The 12,597-nt window shown below is 31.9% G+C and overlaps 1 protein-coding gene across 1 annotated transcript; it reads right to left on the bottom strand.

Moving 5' to 3' along the window:
- Nucleotides 1–732: 732 nt before the first annotated feature.
- Nucleotides 733–11,891, bottom strand: LOC130644323 (acid-sensing ion channel 2-like). The gene is made up of 7 exons (XM_057449875.1): nucleotides 11,703–11,891; nucleotides 4,471–11,214; nucleotides 2,997–3,147; nucleotides 2,588–2,647; nucleotides 2,022–2,208; nucleotides 1,612–1,703; nucleotides 733–1,282 (listed from the first exon to the last, which is right to left on the bottom strand). Exons 2-7 carry the CDS (start codon nucleotides 5,593–5,595, stop codon nucleotides 1,134–1,136), a joined length of 1,764 nt encoding a protein of 587 aa, XP_057305858.1. The 5' UTR covers nucleotides 5,596–11,214; nucleotides 11,703–11,891; the 3' UTR covers nucleotides 733–1,133.
- Nucleotides 11,892–12,597: the final 706 nt, after the last annotated feature.

The raw sequence follows: 12,597 nt of genomic DNA, 5'->3' as shown, positions 1-12,597 counted from the left end.
TTTAAAGACATGATGCCTTATCAACAAATCCTGGAATATTTTATTTCTTGTGCAAGATATTGCTTACAGCATAGTTCAAACTGTATCTTTCTTGCCTTCATGAATATTTTAGCTGATATCTCATTACTCCTGCTAACCTTTTTTAGGGGAGGCAGGGGAGAATTATTGTGGTGGGTAAGTAGCAAGTGGGATATGGTAATTCCTAGAATAAACTCGCTTATTCATGACATGACAATATCTATGTTATTCAATGACTGAACAGATGTGGCAATATTCTTTAAAATGGTAATTCCTTTTTTTGGGTGGGAGCTAGTCAATTGAATTTGGTTCAATTTTATTCTTTACGGGGAGACAACAATACCTGAAAGGGAGACGGGGGTTGTGTTATCAGAGCTTCTTTGAACTCAATGCATTAGATTTATTTCTTTGTCAAAAAGTTAAATTATCTTGTATTACATATATACTTGTATTTGTAATGCTTTAACATTTATTATGTCCAATTTTACAGAAATTTTTCAATCTGTATAATTGAGAAAGGGGTGACTTTCACAAAATTTTATAATATGGAAGGGGTGTTAAAAATTTAAATAGGTTGTAAAATTTCCCGCAATTTGGTGTTGTCCCCCTACAATTAGGTTACCAAGCAACCTCTTCCCAGGGCTCTTTCTACGTCTGTTATTGGTTACCAAGAGCATTAAAGGGACAGTAATCCGATAAATTAAAAAAATATTGTTTTTTTTATTGAATTCTGTTATTTTCAATTCTTAATAAATAGAGATTGTAATACTAAATAACATTACAAACACAAAAAAATACTACTTATACAAAATTATTCCTATTTACAAAAAAACTATTTATTTTTAAACTGCAAGTATTCATTAAGTTATAATTATTGGCAGGAGAAATTATATTTCTTCCATGTTGTTAGTTTTTATTATCACCTCGTGTCACAAATACACGAAGGAGATAAAATTTTCGTTTTATTCAATGTCTTAACAGCTACGCAAGATCATTTCCTGCTTCAGCCACATGACATGACTTTCATGTTTTTGTTACATGACATCAGTTTCATGCTCTCGTTACATGACATCAGTTTCATGCTCTCGTTACATGAAATCAGTTTCACACTCTCGTTACATGACATCAGTTTCATGCTCTCGTTTTCTTCTCCGTGATAAACGCAAAAGTTGATGATACATGGTAAAGAGAAATAGATCGACAAACTCGACCAAGGTCAAAACACTTGCGCCCAACATGAGACCGAGTTGACCACCAACATCTCCTATATCGGAGAAAGAAGAAAAACAATTTAGCTGATTAGAGGTTTGAAGCTAAGATTAAACAATTCGTAGTTTCCTTTTCTGTGTTTCTTATATTTATAGCTAAGTTCTTGTTTTCTTATTTAGTTTAAATAAGATCTTTTTAGTTGTTGGACATTTAGAACGTTGTACTAGATTACCTTCTGACCCTCCACACTTGTGAAAGAAGTCTCTTCACGCTGCTTTCGTGTTATTGCTGCTATTTCACTGGCTTACAAATTTAGTAATATGTTTTTATGTTAAAGGATGTAACGATTTGATAGAACAGAGGTGACACAAAATATCGTCTTACCCACTAATTTATAAAAGTCGTAACTTGGTTCTTGTTGCACAATTTCCTCTTTCATCTCTTGATAAAAAAATTGGACCACCACAATATTTTCCCTAAAGATAAATCGAGAGGATCAAAACTATGGCTTTATAATATTAAGGATTATGGGTTTGGATTAACTAAGAATAAAAAATATATTGAAAAAGCGATCTAATCCTATGAATTACGAAACCTTATAGAATTTGTCTCGTATGACATTATTTTTGTGATTTTTACACCAATCCAAATTAAGCCCATAATTTATTCTTTTTACCCATATAATAACGATGGTCTAATAAGAAGCGATGTATATTTTCCTCTTTTCAATGTTGCGATTGCGGGATTAAATAAACACAATTTGAATTTACAATAACGTCTATGGCCTCACTTACTCGATGTATTTTTGGAATTCTTCTGTATGCATAGTTGTTTGTAGTTTCTTGATGTAAGTTTTATCTCTTAAAAGCTCCATTCCGATTGGAGGGCTTGATAAAAATCGAGCGTAGGATAGTGACGTAATATATTGTATTGTTTCACAATCGACTGGACATTTGCTATTTGTCTTACGATCGAATTGATCTATGAAAAAAAATCATTCGTTTTTTCTTTAAGTTTTTTAAAAACCTTATTTCAAATAAAAAAGTCATTCATTTGGTCCACTTCAATCGCGCAAGATGGCGAATTTAATGACCCTAACGCCACCATGAGTTTTTACACACTAGGTAGTCAGACATTTGCAAATCAGATATCTGCAAAAAGATCAAAATGGACTTTTCACTTCAAATATACATTGAAAGCTGAAGCGATGTAACAGAGATATAAAAGCGTAAATAAATTTTTGGTAATGTGAGAACAAAACTGTTTCCACTTTTCTAAGTATGACATTTGATCTGTTGTTAGCTTCATGGATATTCTACAGAATCAGTCAAAGTAGAGATTAAAAGTATTAACAACTTACGGACAATCGGTATCAAGCAAGTCAGTGTTTGATTTAATGAACAATATGGTAACGATTTATCTAAAACGAAAAAAAAAAAAGAAATATTTTAACGAGAAATACCAGCCCTGGATTTACTGAAAATAACTTATAAAATAGAGTGTTAAATTTATCCGGATAGCCTTTTTTTTGGTCAGTACCCTTAGATCTTTAACTGTTTCTAAGTAAACAGGTTCTGGTATGTATTTTATGTCAACACGAATCTTACTGTTCTCACATCACAACGGGATGAGTAATGTGGGAGTTATAAACGCAGAAATGTAAACAAATGATAAGTCCAAACAAAAACAAAGAACTAATCCAAAACGATATCAAAAAGTTTAAACTTTTTTGTGTTAATTCGTTCTGTTTTTTATGAAAAGACTGGTACCTAGCATGAAGCCCGCTCGGCAATGACAATTGCTTTTCACTTTTTCACTAAGCTGTTCTAAAAAACACTGTGATTGTCGATAGTCTCGTTTCCAATATTTCAATGGTGTTTCGCCACATTTTGTCGCGTAAGGTGGCTTCAGATTCTCCGTCTAAACAACAATCATTTATAGAAAACTTCTTACAAACGGTGCACAGTATTATTTACTACATCTGAGAATTGCCGGATTTAGTCCGGATTTTATAGTGTTTCTTAATTAAAACTTCAGTTCATTGTATCCATGCACTTTTTAATAACCAGTAAATTTAGGGACATATCTCTTGGTTTCTTATATAAAAATGGACATGTTCTGCCAAAATCCCGAAAAATCGGAATATATTTTAAATATCGGGTTAAAATCGTGTAAATCGGGGAAAACGGATCGAACAGATGGCAAATCTTAGACAAAAATGTTTAAACAAAAGACACATGACTAAATATGACTAAATGAATTTATAGCATTTTTAGAGAGTTTAGTTCGGTGGTTTTGAACAATGTCTAAGAATTGGTGACGTCATTAAAACATTTGGAAAAGGTGTCAATCGTGAATAATAATAATAATCACAACAGAAGGAATTAAAACTTGAATTTGCCGGTGTCACTTTCTCCCCTCTCCCCTCCCCATACCAAATAAGGCTAATTAAAGTTCATATCCTGTCACAATTTCGAATAAAATAAATAAAAACACACTGTTTACATTTGACAGAATAAATTTCGTGTGTATATGCGATTGATAGATTTATGATCCAATAGTTGTTAAAAGATTTCCCAGCAGTGATAAATTTAAAATTGTTGTTCTTATCTCACTAAAGGTTATCAGAATGAACACGAAAGTAAGGTCACAGAAGAGAGCCAGTGTTGGATTCGTGATGAAATAGATATAATTTTTTAATTAGAATTTTGATAGGATAGAAATGGCGTCTTAACTGACTGGCAACATAGGAAACAAAGATCTCTCTATCCCTTTCAATGATAACTTGGTGACGTTGGCTTAATTGCTAATCAACTGATAAAATTAACATAAGATAAGAGTTAAATATTTAATATGAGAACTCATAGTGGATTCTTAACTTTTGTACGCAAAACACACACCCGCTGTTAAAGATAATCGGTTGTTTTGCAGGTTGACACATGTCCATCAAAATTAGCAGAGATAAGACGCAACATAGACATTCAATTGATAAAATAATAAATTTTAATTCCATGTCGACCAAACAGGATTTTTATCACTGACCTGGTAAGATTACGTACGTAGGAACGGGTGAAATTAAATCACCCTTGTCCCCAGGTTCTTTTGTCTTTTTGATGTGAGAGAAGACACCGAAATTTTCCGACGTCATCTCTCATATTGAAGGCAAAAAACCCTCGAGACGAGGGTGCAAATAAATACATAATAAAGTTATTAAGAAGAAAAATAAATTAATAAGAAAATTACCCTTCTGACATTCATTTCAACAAAGGTATGAAATCCAGGCGAAACTACAAAACCAGCTTGTTGAAGAGGCGATTCTTCTTGGTCGTGCACCACGACTTTCAATCCCACTTCTTGGACACCATGCAATGTATCGTTTGCTTTTAAATCTAATTCGAGTTTTAGTGCTAAGTTTAAACCGGTTTCATTCAAATGCAATTCCGTTTTCCCGAACATTTCTCCTGGGTTAAATGTATAACAAGTCTGTCCAAATAAATTACTAAATTTCGTAAAATTTTGAGCTCCACATAAAGTCGGAACACCTGTTTTAGCAGTCTCTCTACTTTTCCACTCGCAATGTCTCAGTAAATCATTTTTTATTGGCTGTGAAGAGTTGCGTAATATGGATATAAGTTCTTCACCAGGTAAATCATACCCAGGATCTCCCCATTTGTGATCAAACGGGATCATTCCCATATCATATACCTTTTTTAATTTACTGTTTTTAATTCTATTGGCATCGAAGTTGTTCATGTTACACAGGCTAATGGCTGGGAATTTTAGACTGGGTACGTATTCAATCGTAGAAGTCGTTGTGAAAGGGTATTCAAAGAATAGATCAACACTGTCGTAAAGTTCTTTTAAAAACGCTGCAGTCAGAGCACAGGTGAGAATTGCCCAGGCTATTCTTCTGATTACAAACGTTTTCATAAATATGAACCGGAAACCATGCAAAGTGGAATTCTGAACATATCTATTAAAAATTTGTTTTACCGTCATCCGGTCCTCAACAATTTTTTCCATTCGTCGAGCTAATCTAGCTTTCATCCCTGCTCGGCGAAATCGGTCGCGTACGTCAAATTCTTTTGCCGGCTTGCCGCCATTTTGGCTGCCACTGCCATTTTGCTTTTTGATGTTGTTATTAAGTACGTCACCATTCCCATTCTCCTCGCTATTGTTAAGAGCAAAAGGAAAACCGTATTTATCGGAAAAATTTGTTATTTTATTTTTATCTTCAGCTAGTAATGGATCCTTTTGTTCATCTGCAGGTTCTGTTGATTTCTCCACTAATACACTACCATCGTTCTGCTGTTTCATGGTTTGCGCGCGTTGTAACACGCGTAAGGCCGCGTTATTAAACTGTGACATCTTTATTGACTCTGAAAATGATCAGTTTTCAGTCTATACCAATTCCATAAAAAATTCTTCTTCTGTCATTAAGGTAAGAAGCTTCATAACATCTAACAGAGGTGTTGTCGCTTCGGTCTTTTTATTTGTGAAAAAGGAATTATGATTGTTATGATCTCGGTAATTATAACTAATTAAACGATCGAGAATGCAATCAGATTGGATAAAAAGTATAGAATGTAATGCAGTTAAATTTGGAGATTTTATCAGCTAATATTGCTTGCTACACTTATCCTATCCCGAAATCCTTCTCGTTCCTTTTTAAACAAAAAACAGATGAAATTGAAACAATACAGAACTTCAAACATGTGTGGAAATTATTAACAGTTGTAAACATTTTTTAAACATTAGTATAATAAGATAAAGTTAATACTTCCCAAATTGTAGACGCTGTAAGCTGCTTCATACTTCATAAAACATGAAACCCGCTTGCTGTTAGACAAAATATATCCCTTAATATTCTTAATCTTGATGAAGGCTTCTTAAGATATACATAGCTATATTAACAGTAAAAAGAAATCAATAGACTTCACAGCCTGACATAGACGAAAAAAAATGTGTGCAATAATGCAAAATTTATTTAAGAGCCTGAACAGATAAGTATTGAGGTATTTCAAATGCCAACAGGAACGAAAGTTGTCATTTAGAGCAAGATATTTTATTGTTTTATATCTTGTTAATATATGATAACTCAGATACCATCGTCTCTGCAGAAAGATAAATATTTGTATGACATATTGATAACTAATAAAGATCATTAAATGTGAAAATATTAAAACAGGATTGTATGTTTTTAATGAAAAACAAACAAATTCAAAAAACAAACTTTTTTTCGCCATCCTACCACAAAAAGCTGTACTTTCCCCATTAGATTCACAACAGTAAAAAAATCACATAAGTCTGTTTGGTACAAGTGTAAGTTTTATCGAAGAAGTTTTACCATTGTCACTATTCACTTGTCAATTTTGTCACTTTTAGAGAATGACACACACACTGGGACGTCCACCTTACATTCCTATAAATATCAAACATTGTTGATTGAGGAATTAACACGAAACTTCAAGTACAATCTAATATAGATAAACTTCTCTTCTATAAAAACAAAATAACATTATTATTTCATTAAACCATTTCAAGTTTCTATCTTCCGGCAATCATATAAATATATATAAATGTGTATAAATCTTCTTTTATTCGTCGATTTTTCTGTCAGTGAGTCGCAATGTAAATAATCGCTTTTGAACGTAATAAAATAAACTGAACAACACGACTAAGTGAAAAAAACTTTGAACGGTTTGAAAAGAACGTGTTATATTTTCTCCCATGTTTCTTAACTAGACATTTTTTATGCTTGTGCATTTACAAATTCGTTATTTAAAAGGCGAAAAAGATATATATAGCATCTAAAATATAGTCATCTGATCCTCTTTCTATCTAATTAAACGAGTCAAAACTATGGTATTTAATTGTCAGATTCGACTCGCATGTAATCGTTCGGTACTTTTATATGTATAGAAAATGTTATTAAAATTATCCTCCTAGAATTAGGTGACTGTTTTAAAGCGATTTTGCAGAATAGACTTTTCTTAAAGAAAATTTGCTCTTGTTAGTCACAAGTATGCGAAGCTGCACAGTGTTGAAATAAACAAACAAACAAACAAACAAATAAACAAACAAACAAATATTGAAATAACACATACGCAGTTTGTGCAACCATACAGTGATGAAACCCTGTAGAAATGTACGTACTTCAACGTTCTTTATAAACTTTCCAGCCGGAAAAACAACGAATTTTTTCTCCGGATTGTACAAAATTAGTAATTCCCTGTTTTTTTTAACTTTAATCCAAATGACACAGATAGTTGTAAACAATACAAAAAATTTTAAGACTAGTGTTAGCTAGACTGTACATAAACATCTAGCTGTTTGCCTTATCCAAACTCTTCAACTCTCCATCGTAGTGAGTAATTAGGTTTCTCTATCAATAGTTTTTTTTGGCGCAAACTAATCTGAAAAAAAGAAATGAAATGTGACAAAAGTGTAGCCAAGTTTTTATGGAATTATTAGTCAAAAGATTTGCCACAAAAACGACAGACTGTATTTAACAACTGCGAAGGAGTAAGGAATTTGTATTGATGACAAAAGGTATTTTTTTAAATCCTAGGTTATGCCATCAAATTAATGCAAAGTTCAAATAGGTATGGGACAAAGCACAATAGAATCTGCAAATAGAAAAGGGATCATAGCGTAGAAATTAATCTTCAGGAGATAGATGCATGAAGAGGGTTGGAACAAACAGTTTGAGGTTATAGAAACGCATAAGAATGTTTTATTATCAAAAGTGTAGCTTTGATATAATTAAATTGATACTTGATGTTTAGCATGATAATTTAGCACCCAAGTTTCTTAAACTTAATATTACATTTTTAGACTAGTAATCCCATCGATTAAAATAAATATTTTGTTCTCAGCTCTTCTTACTTAGATTATTTATCGTCGTTTGCCAAATCCTCTAGTTTTGTCAGTCCCAGGCCTCTTTTCACTTTTTTTGTAAAGTGGTTATACATAAAAAAATATTAAAATGAAGTTAGACTTTTTGATTAGCAGCATTCGTATTGGACTTACCTTTTCTTCTCCACAACATGAGAACACTTCTGTATGAATCAGTAAACTGGGGACATTTTTATGCTATATCAAACCTTACTTAAGCAAAAATTCAGAGTAAAATGGTTGGTTTAAAATTTTAGAACGTTAAGCATATGGGAGGATTTGCCAATAACATCATTTGCCAAATATCAAAAATAACGAAAAGAGAGAAAAATTAAAAACATTTTAAGTCTTCAAGAGTTTTATAAATAAACTTTTCCAAGGCCACTTTTCGTATCGCGGAGTGTGCAATACAATATAGCAAGCACCACAAAAAACCAAATACATAGCAGTTATAGAACAAAAAACAAACAAACAAACAAACACATACATTACACGATCCATCACTGTGGACCAACATGAAATATGACAGCCATGTTGACTTATGTGTCAATCAATATTTTTTAAGTTGCGATTTTTTATTTACGAGCCATCTTTAATCAAAAACCTTGTAAGTTCTGCATGCTCTCTCTTTCTTTGCTCTCTCTACAATCAACTCTTTTCTGCAAATCAAGTTACGATCTACGATAAGTTTTGCTCACAATGTTTTTCAACCAATTCGTGTATATTTTTTTGCAAAGTTTTTCCTCAAACCAAATGTTGTCGGTTTTAGCTAAACCAGAAGAACAATAACCTGTTCCCAAATATTATGATAGATGAACTTTTGTGTGTTTTCATTGAAATGAAAATAAGAACATCTATATATGTAAATCCTACAAAAAAAATGATTTTAACTGAAAGCTATTTCCAAATGTCAATAATGAAAACTTTTTTGATTCTTTCCATTTTTTTTACGTTTTCGATGACTAATTCGATATGTTGGTAAATTTCTAGGAATTCAGTTTTAAAATCCACAAAGACGATAAAAACGATAATGCTCATCTCTCTTTATCTTTTTTATTTACCTGTTGGGGGATCAACGCGACATGAAATTCCCACGCAAGAGTAGAACGAGATTTTATTTTTATGCACAGTAATCGCTTTTAATCTCAACCTCCCACAAAAGGCGCCCTCTATTTTATTACATATAACTAAAATTTTTTGAAGATGAAATTAGACAAAAAGTTAGGAATATCCATAGAATATTTTTATCCTGAAATTTTTTTTGCATCTAATTTGAAGATTTTGTTTTTATTCTTCGTTAACTTGTATCCTATCATTGCTGCGAATTGTCTTTTCTCATGTTTCATTACCGGGAAAAGGTGTAATCTTAGAGATTAAGAAAGTATGCAAGTCCCTTGTAAATAGAAGTTTACTTAACAGGCAGCATTATCTATTTATGTTTAATAAAAATAAGTCGAATTAACGAAATTTTGAGTTATCTGAGGTTTGAGTTAATCAGTTTTTTTATAAGAAAGTATTAACGTGTTTAAATAAATGTGTTTGGTTTTTGTAATAAATTATCCTTTTACTTAACCAACAACAGTAAATTTATTCATATTATTTTCAATAAAAGAAAACTTCACAATACTCCATAATATTATCACACATCTCAAACAACGCAATTCTTTAAGACGAAATATTTTTTACAAAAAATAGCTAACATTATGTGAAATTAATTCTTACTAACTATAAACTCAGCTTATAAACATTTGTTCCACTTTGTTTTGCTTCACAATAACAAAACGATGTTGTATCAACATGTCTTTTCTTCGTTTGATATAAAAGAATTCTACAACTCCTATGTATACAAAACAAACTTCACTAAACGCAGGGCTTAAAAACCTAAACTATTGCGAATTAACCCTAATCCTGTTTTCAAAGATTTTTATGTAGCAAAATTATAATCTTTAAAATGGCGTAACTGATCTTTATCTAATATTAAAATCAGTAAAAATAAAAAGGAATGGATGGTTGAATGAAACAAAGAAACAGACACAATAGTAGGAGTCATGATAACAATTTACGATAAGGAAAGAACAGACGTGCCACTCTGGTTGTAACTATTTGATGGGTTCGATCTAAAAAGTTTGCAAAACAATTAAAAATGTTGCTTTTACAACAAATAAAACTTGTGTTGTGTTGTAAAGATTTTACTTTCTACTTTGTTTCTAAACAACCTTTTTATGCTGTTCTCCACACTCTGAAAATTGTTTAAAGCGTTTTTAACGACGGACATCGACATTTTCTATAATAGTCCTTAAAATATACTGCCAGGTTTCTTTGCTTTGAAACTTTGTTCTCGAATTTTTTTTTTAATCCCGTGTTTAGGATTGTGAAAGATGAACAAATCTTGATGTTTAAGAATTCAAACACTGTGCCAACTGATTCGATGAATTTCGGGATTAGCTTAAAAGGGTCTGTTGCTGAGAAGAAATTGGATAACAAAGACGTTTACTGGAATAATTTGTTTACTAAAATAAGGAGTTTACTGGAAATGAGGCGTTTACTGAAATAGGGCGTTTATTAGAATGAGGTTTTTTGTGTGTTTATTGGAATAGGGCGTTTAATAGAATGAGGTGTATACTGGAATAGGGGCATTTTTTTCACAATGAGTCTCCACTTACACGAAAGTAAACAATGGAACGACGTCGAGATCGAGAGTAGGATTGTTTTCATCTTTCTTGTAGCAGCCAATCAACACTCAATCTATAAAAGGTCACATGACTCCCATAATACCCAATACCAAACCAACCAAAATCGTAACCAATCGTAGCTCTCCTCTGAAGTTCTTTACAAGAAATTGAGATGCATAAAATATTACTTCGTTTATGTAACAATCATTTTTAAACATAACTAAATTATAAAGGCTCTCCACGGAGACATGTGTTTTTTACAAACCTTTTTATTCATTGTTTTTATTTGTTATTCTTCTTTATTTTATCCCATCTCTTTTTTGATGTTTTAAATTTTGAAACTATCATTTAGACATCTGGCGATGAAATTTCATATGTCATAAAACCCACGTATATGCTTAGCATGCAGAATATAAAACTAGATAAAATAAATAAATAAATAAATGAATTAATTAATTGCGGATACAATGTTCGCACATTCTACCGCGCTTTCTTTGAGAAGCTGAATGAATACACCACAAAATATTAAAAAGCATCCTTCATATGTAACAACTATTTGCAGACCATATTTTATTCATTTCAACTTAAAAAGGCGTTTTCTCTTTCCTTAAATTTTCTTTACAGTCTGCACACGCTAAAACAGTCTGCAAACGTTGAACGTTGTATTATTCACAAAGAGCCTGTGCACTAAGATTACTCTAAGAAGTAAATTTCGACAAGTGTGTGACGTACCAGGTTGAAATGATCACGACACGACGGTGATTGCATTAAGTTTTTTTGATTATACATTCGAGACTTTTAACTTCCTCCTGAAAATGTCAAAGCCGTCAATGCTACTACTTTTAGGAAGTGATATCAGCAAACTTTCGGTTTTGAGTCGTGAAATACAAATAAATTTTCACTTACCATATTTTTGTTGCTTTTTTAGCATCATTATAACTTGGTTAAAGTAATTTTTCTTTAGAATTCGTTAGAAGGTCTTCCTCACTCAGATTTGGATTCATTGTTATAAATTTTCAGCGTTTAAAGTTTGAGATTTTGGAATAAGAATTCAACTTCAATCCCTTGTTTAAATTCTGATACGATACATAGTTTTACAAAATTTTTACTTCGTGGAAAGATATAAAACAAATTCTTATTCTTCTCTTTATTCTTTTTTTTTAATTCAAGATAACGAAACAATTAAAATCAAACTGAGAGTATCATGTTGGATATTTTAATTTTAATGTCTCTTTTGTTTCAGCATTAAGTTTATGATGTAACTAACGGAATGTAGCTGACATTATGTGCAACGGTGAAGATGTTAAAAAGATTTTAAGGCTTTAGAAAAAGGGTCCTGATTTATTTCGATGTTTATTTTAATTTTTATATAGAGTTTCTTGCATTTCTTTCAACGGCATAAAAGCGTAATGCACGCTAAACAAGCTATCGATAAACTGCACACGTTTAACAATAAACTGGTCATCAAAACGATAAACAGGTTATCAACAAACTGCCCACGTTCAACGATAAACAGGTTATCAACAAACTGTACACGTTCAACGATAAACAGGTTATCAACAAACTGCACGCAATAAACGATAAACAGGTTATCAATAAACCGCAAACGTTCAACAATAAGCAGGTTTCCAACAAACTGTGCACGTTCAACGATAAACAGGTTATCAACAAACTGTACACGTTCAACGATAAACAGGCTATCAACAAACTGTACACGTTCAACTATAAACAGGTTATCAACGAATTGCACGCAATGAACGATAAACAGGTTATCGATAAACTGCAAACGTTCAACGATAAA

Source organism: Hydractinia symbiolongicarpus, chromosome 5, assembly GCF_029227915.1.
Source record: "Hydractinia symbiolongicarpus strain clone_291-10 chromosome 5, HSymV2.1, whole genome shotgun sequence".
Lineage (NCBI taxonomy): Eukaryota > Metazoa > Cnidaria > Hydrozoa > Anthoathecata > Hydractiniidae > Hydractinia > Hydractinia symbiolongicarpus.
The sequence above is the reverse complement of the archived record's forward strand: the minus strand, read 5'-3'. Positions and strand labels throughout refer to the sequence as shown.

What these genes read in the sequence shown, in the direction of transcription:
- LOC130644323 (XM_057449875.1), bottom strand. Translation starts at nt 5,595, where the DNA reads ATGTCACAGTTTAATAACGCGGCCTTACGCGTGTTACAACGCGCGCAA. An exon ending in CCGAGCGGGCTTCATGCTAG is followed by an intron (nt 2,648 to 2,996) that starts GTACCAGTCTTT and finishes TTTTCGTTTTAG; the next exon opens with ATAAATCGTTACCATATTGT. An exon ending in TTGCTTGATACCGATTGTCC is followed by an intron (nt 2,209 to 2,587) that starts GTAAGTTGTTAA and finishes TTTTTTTCATAG; the next exon opens with ATCAATTCGATCGTAAGACA.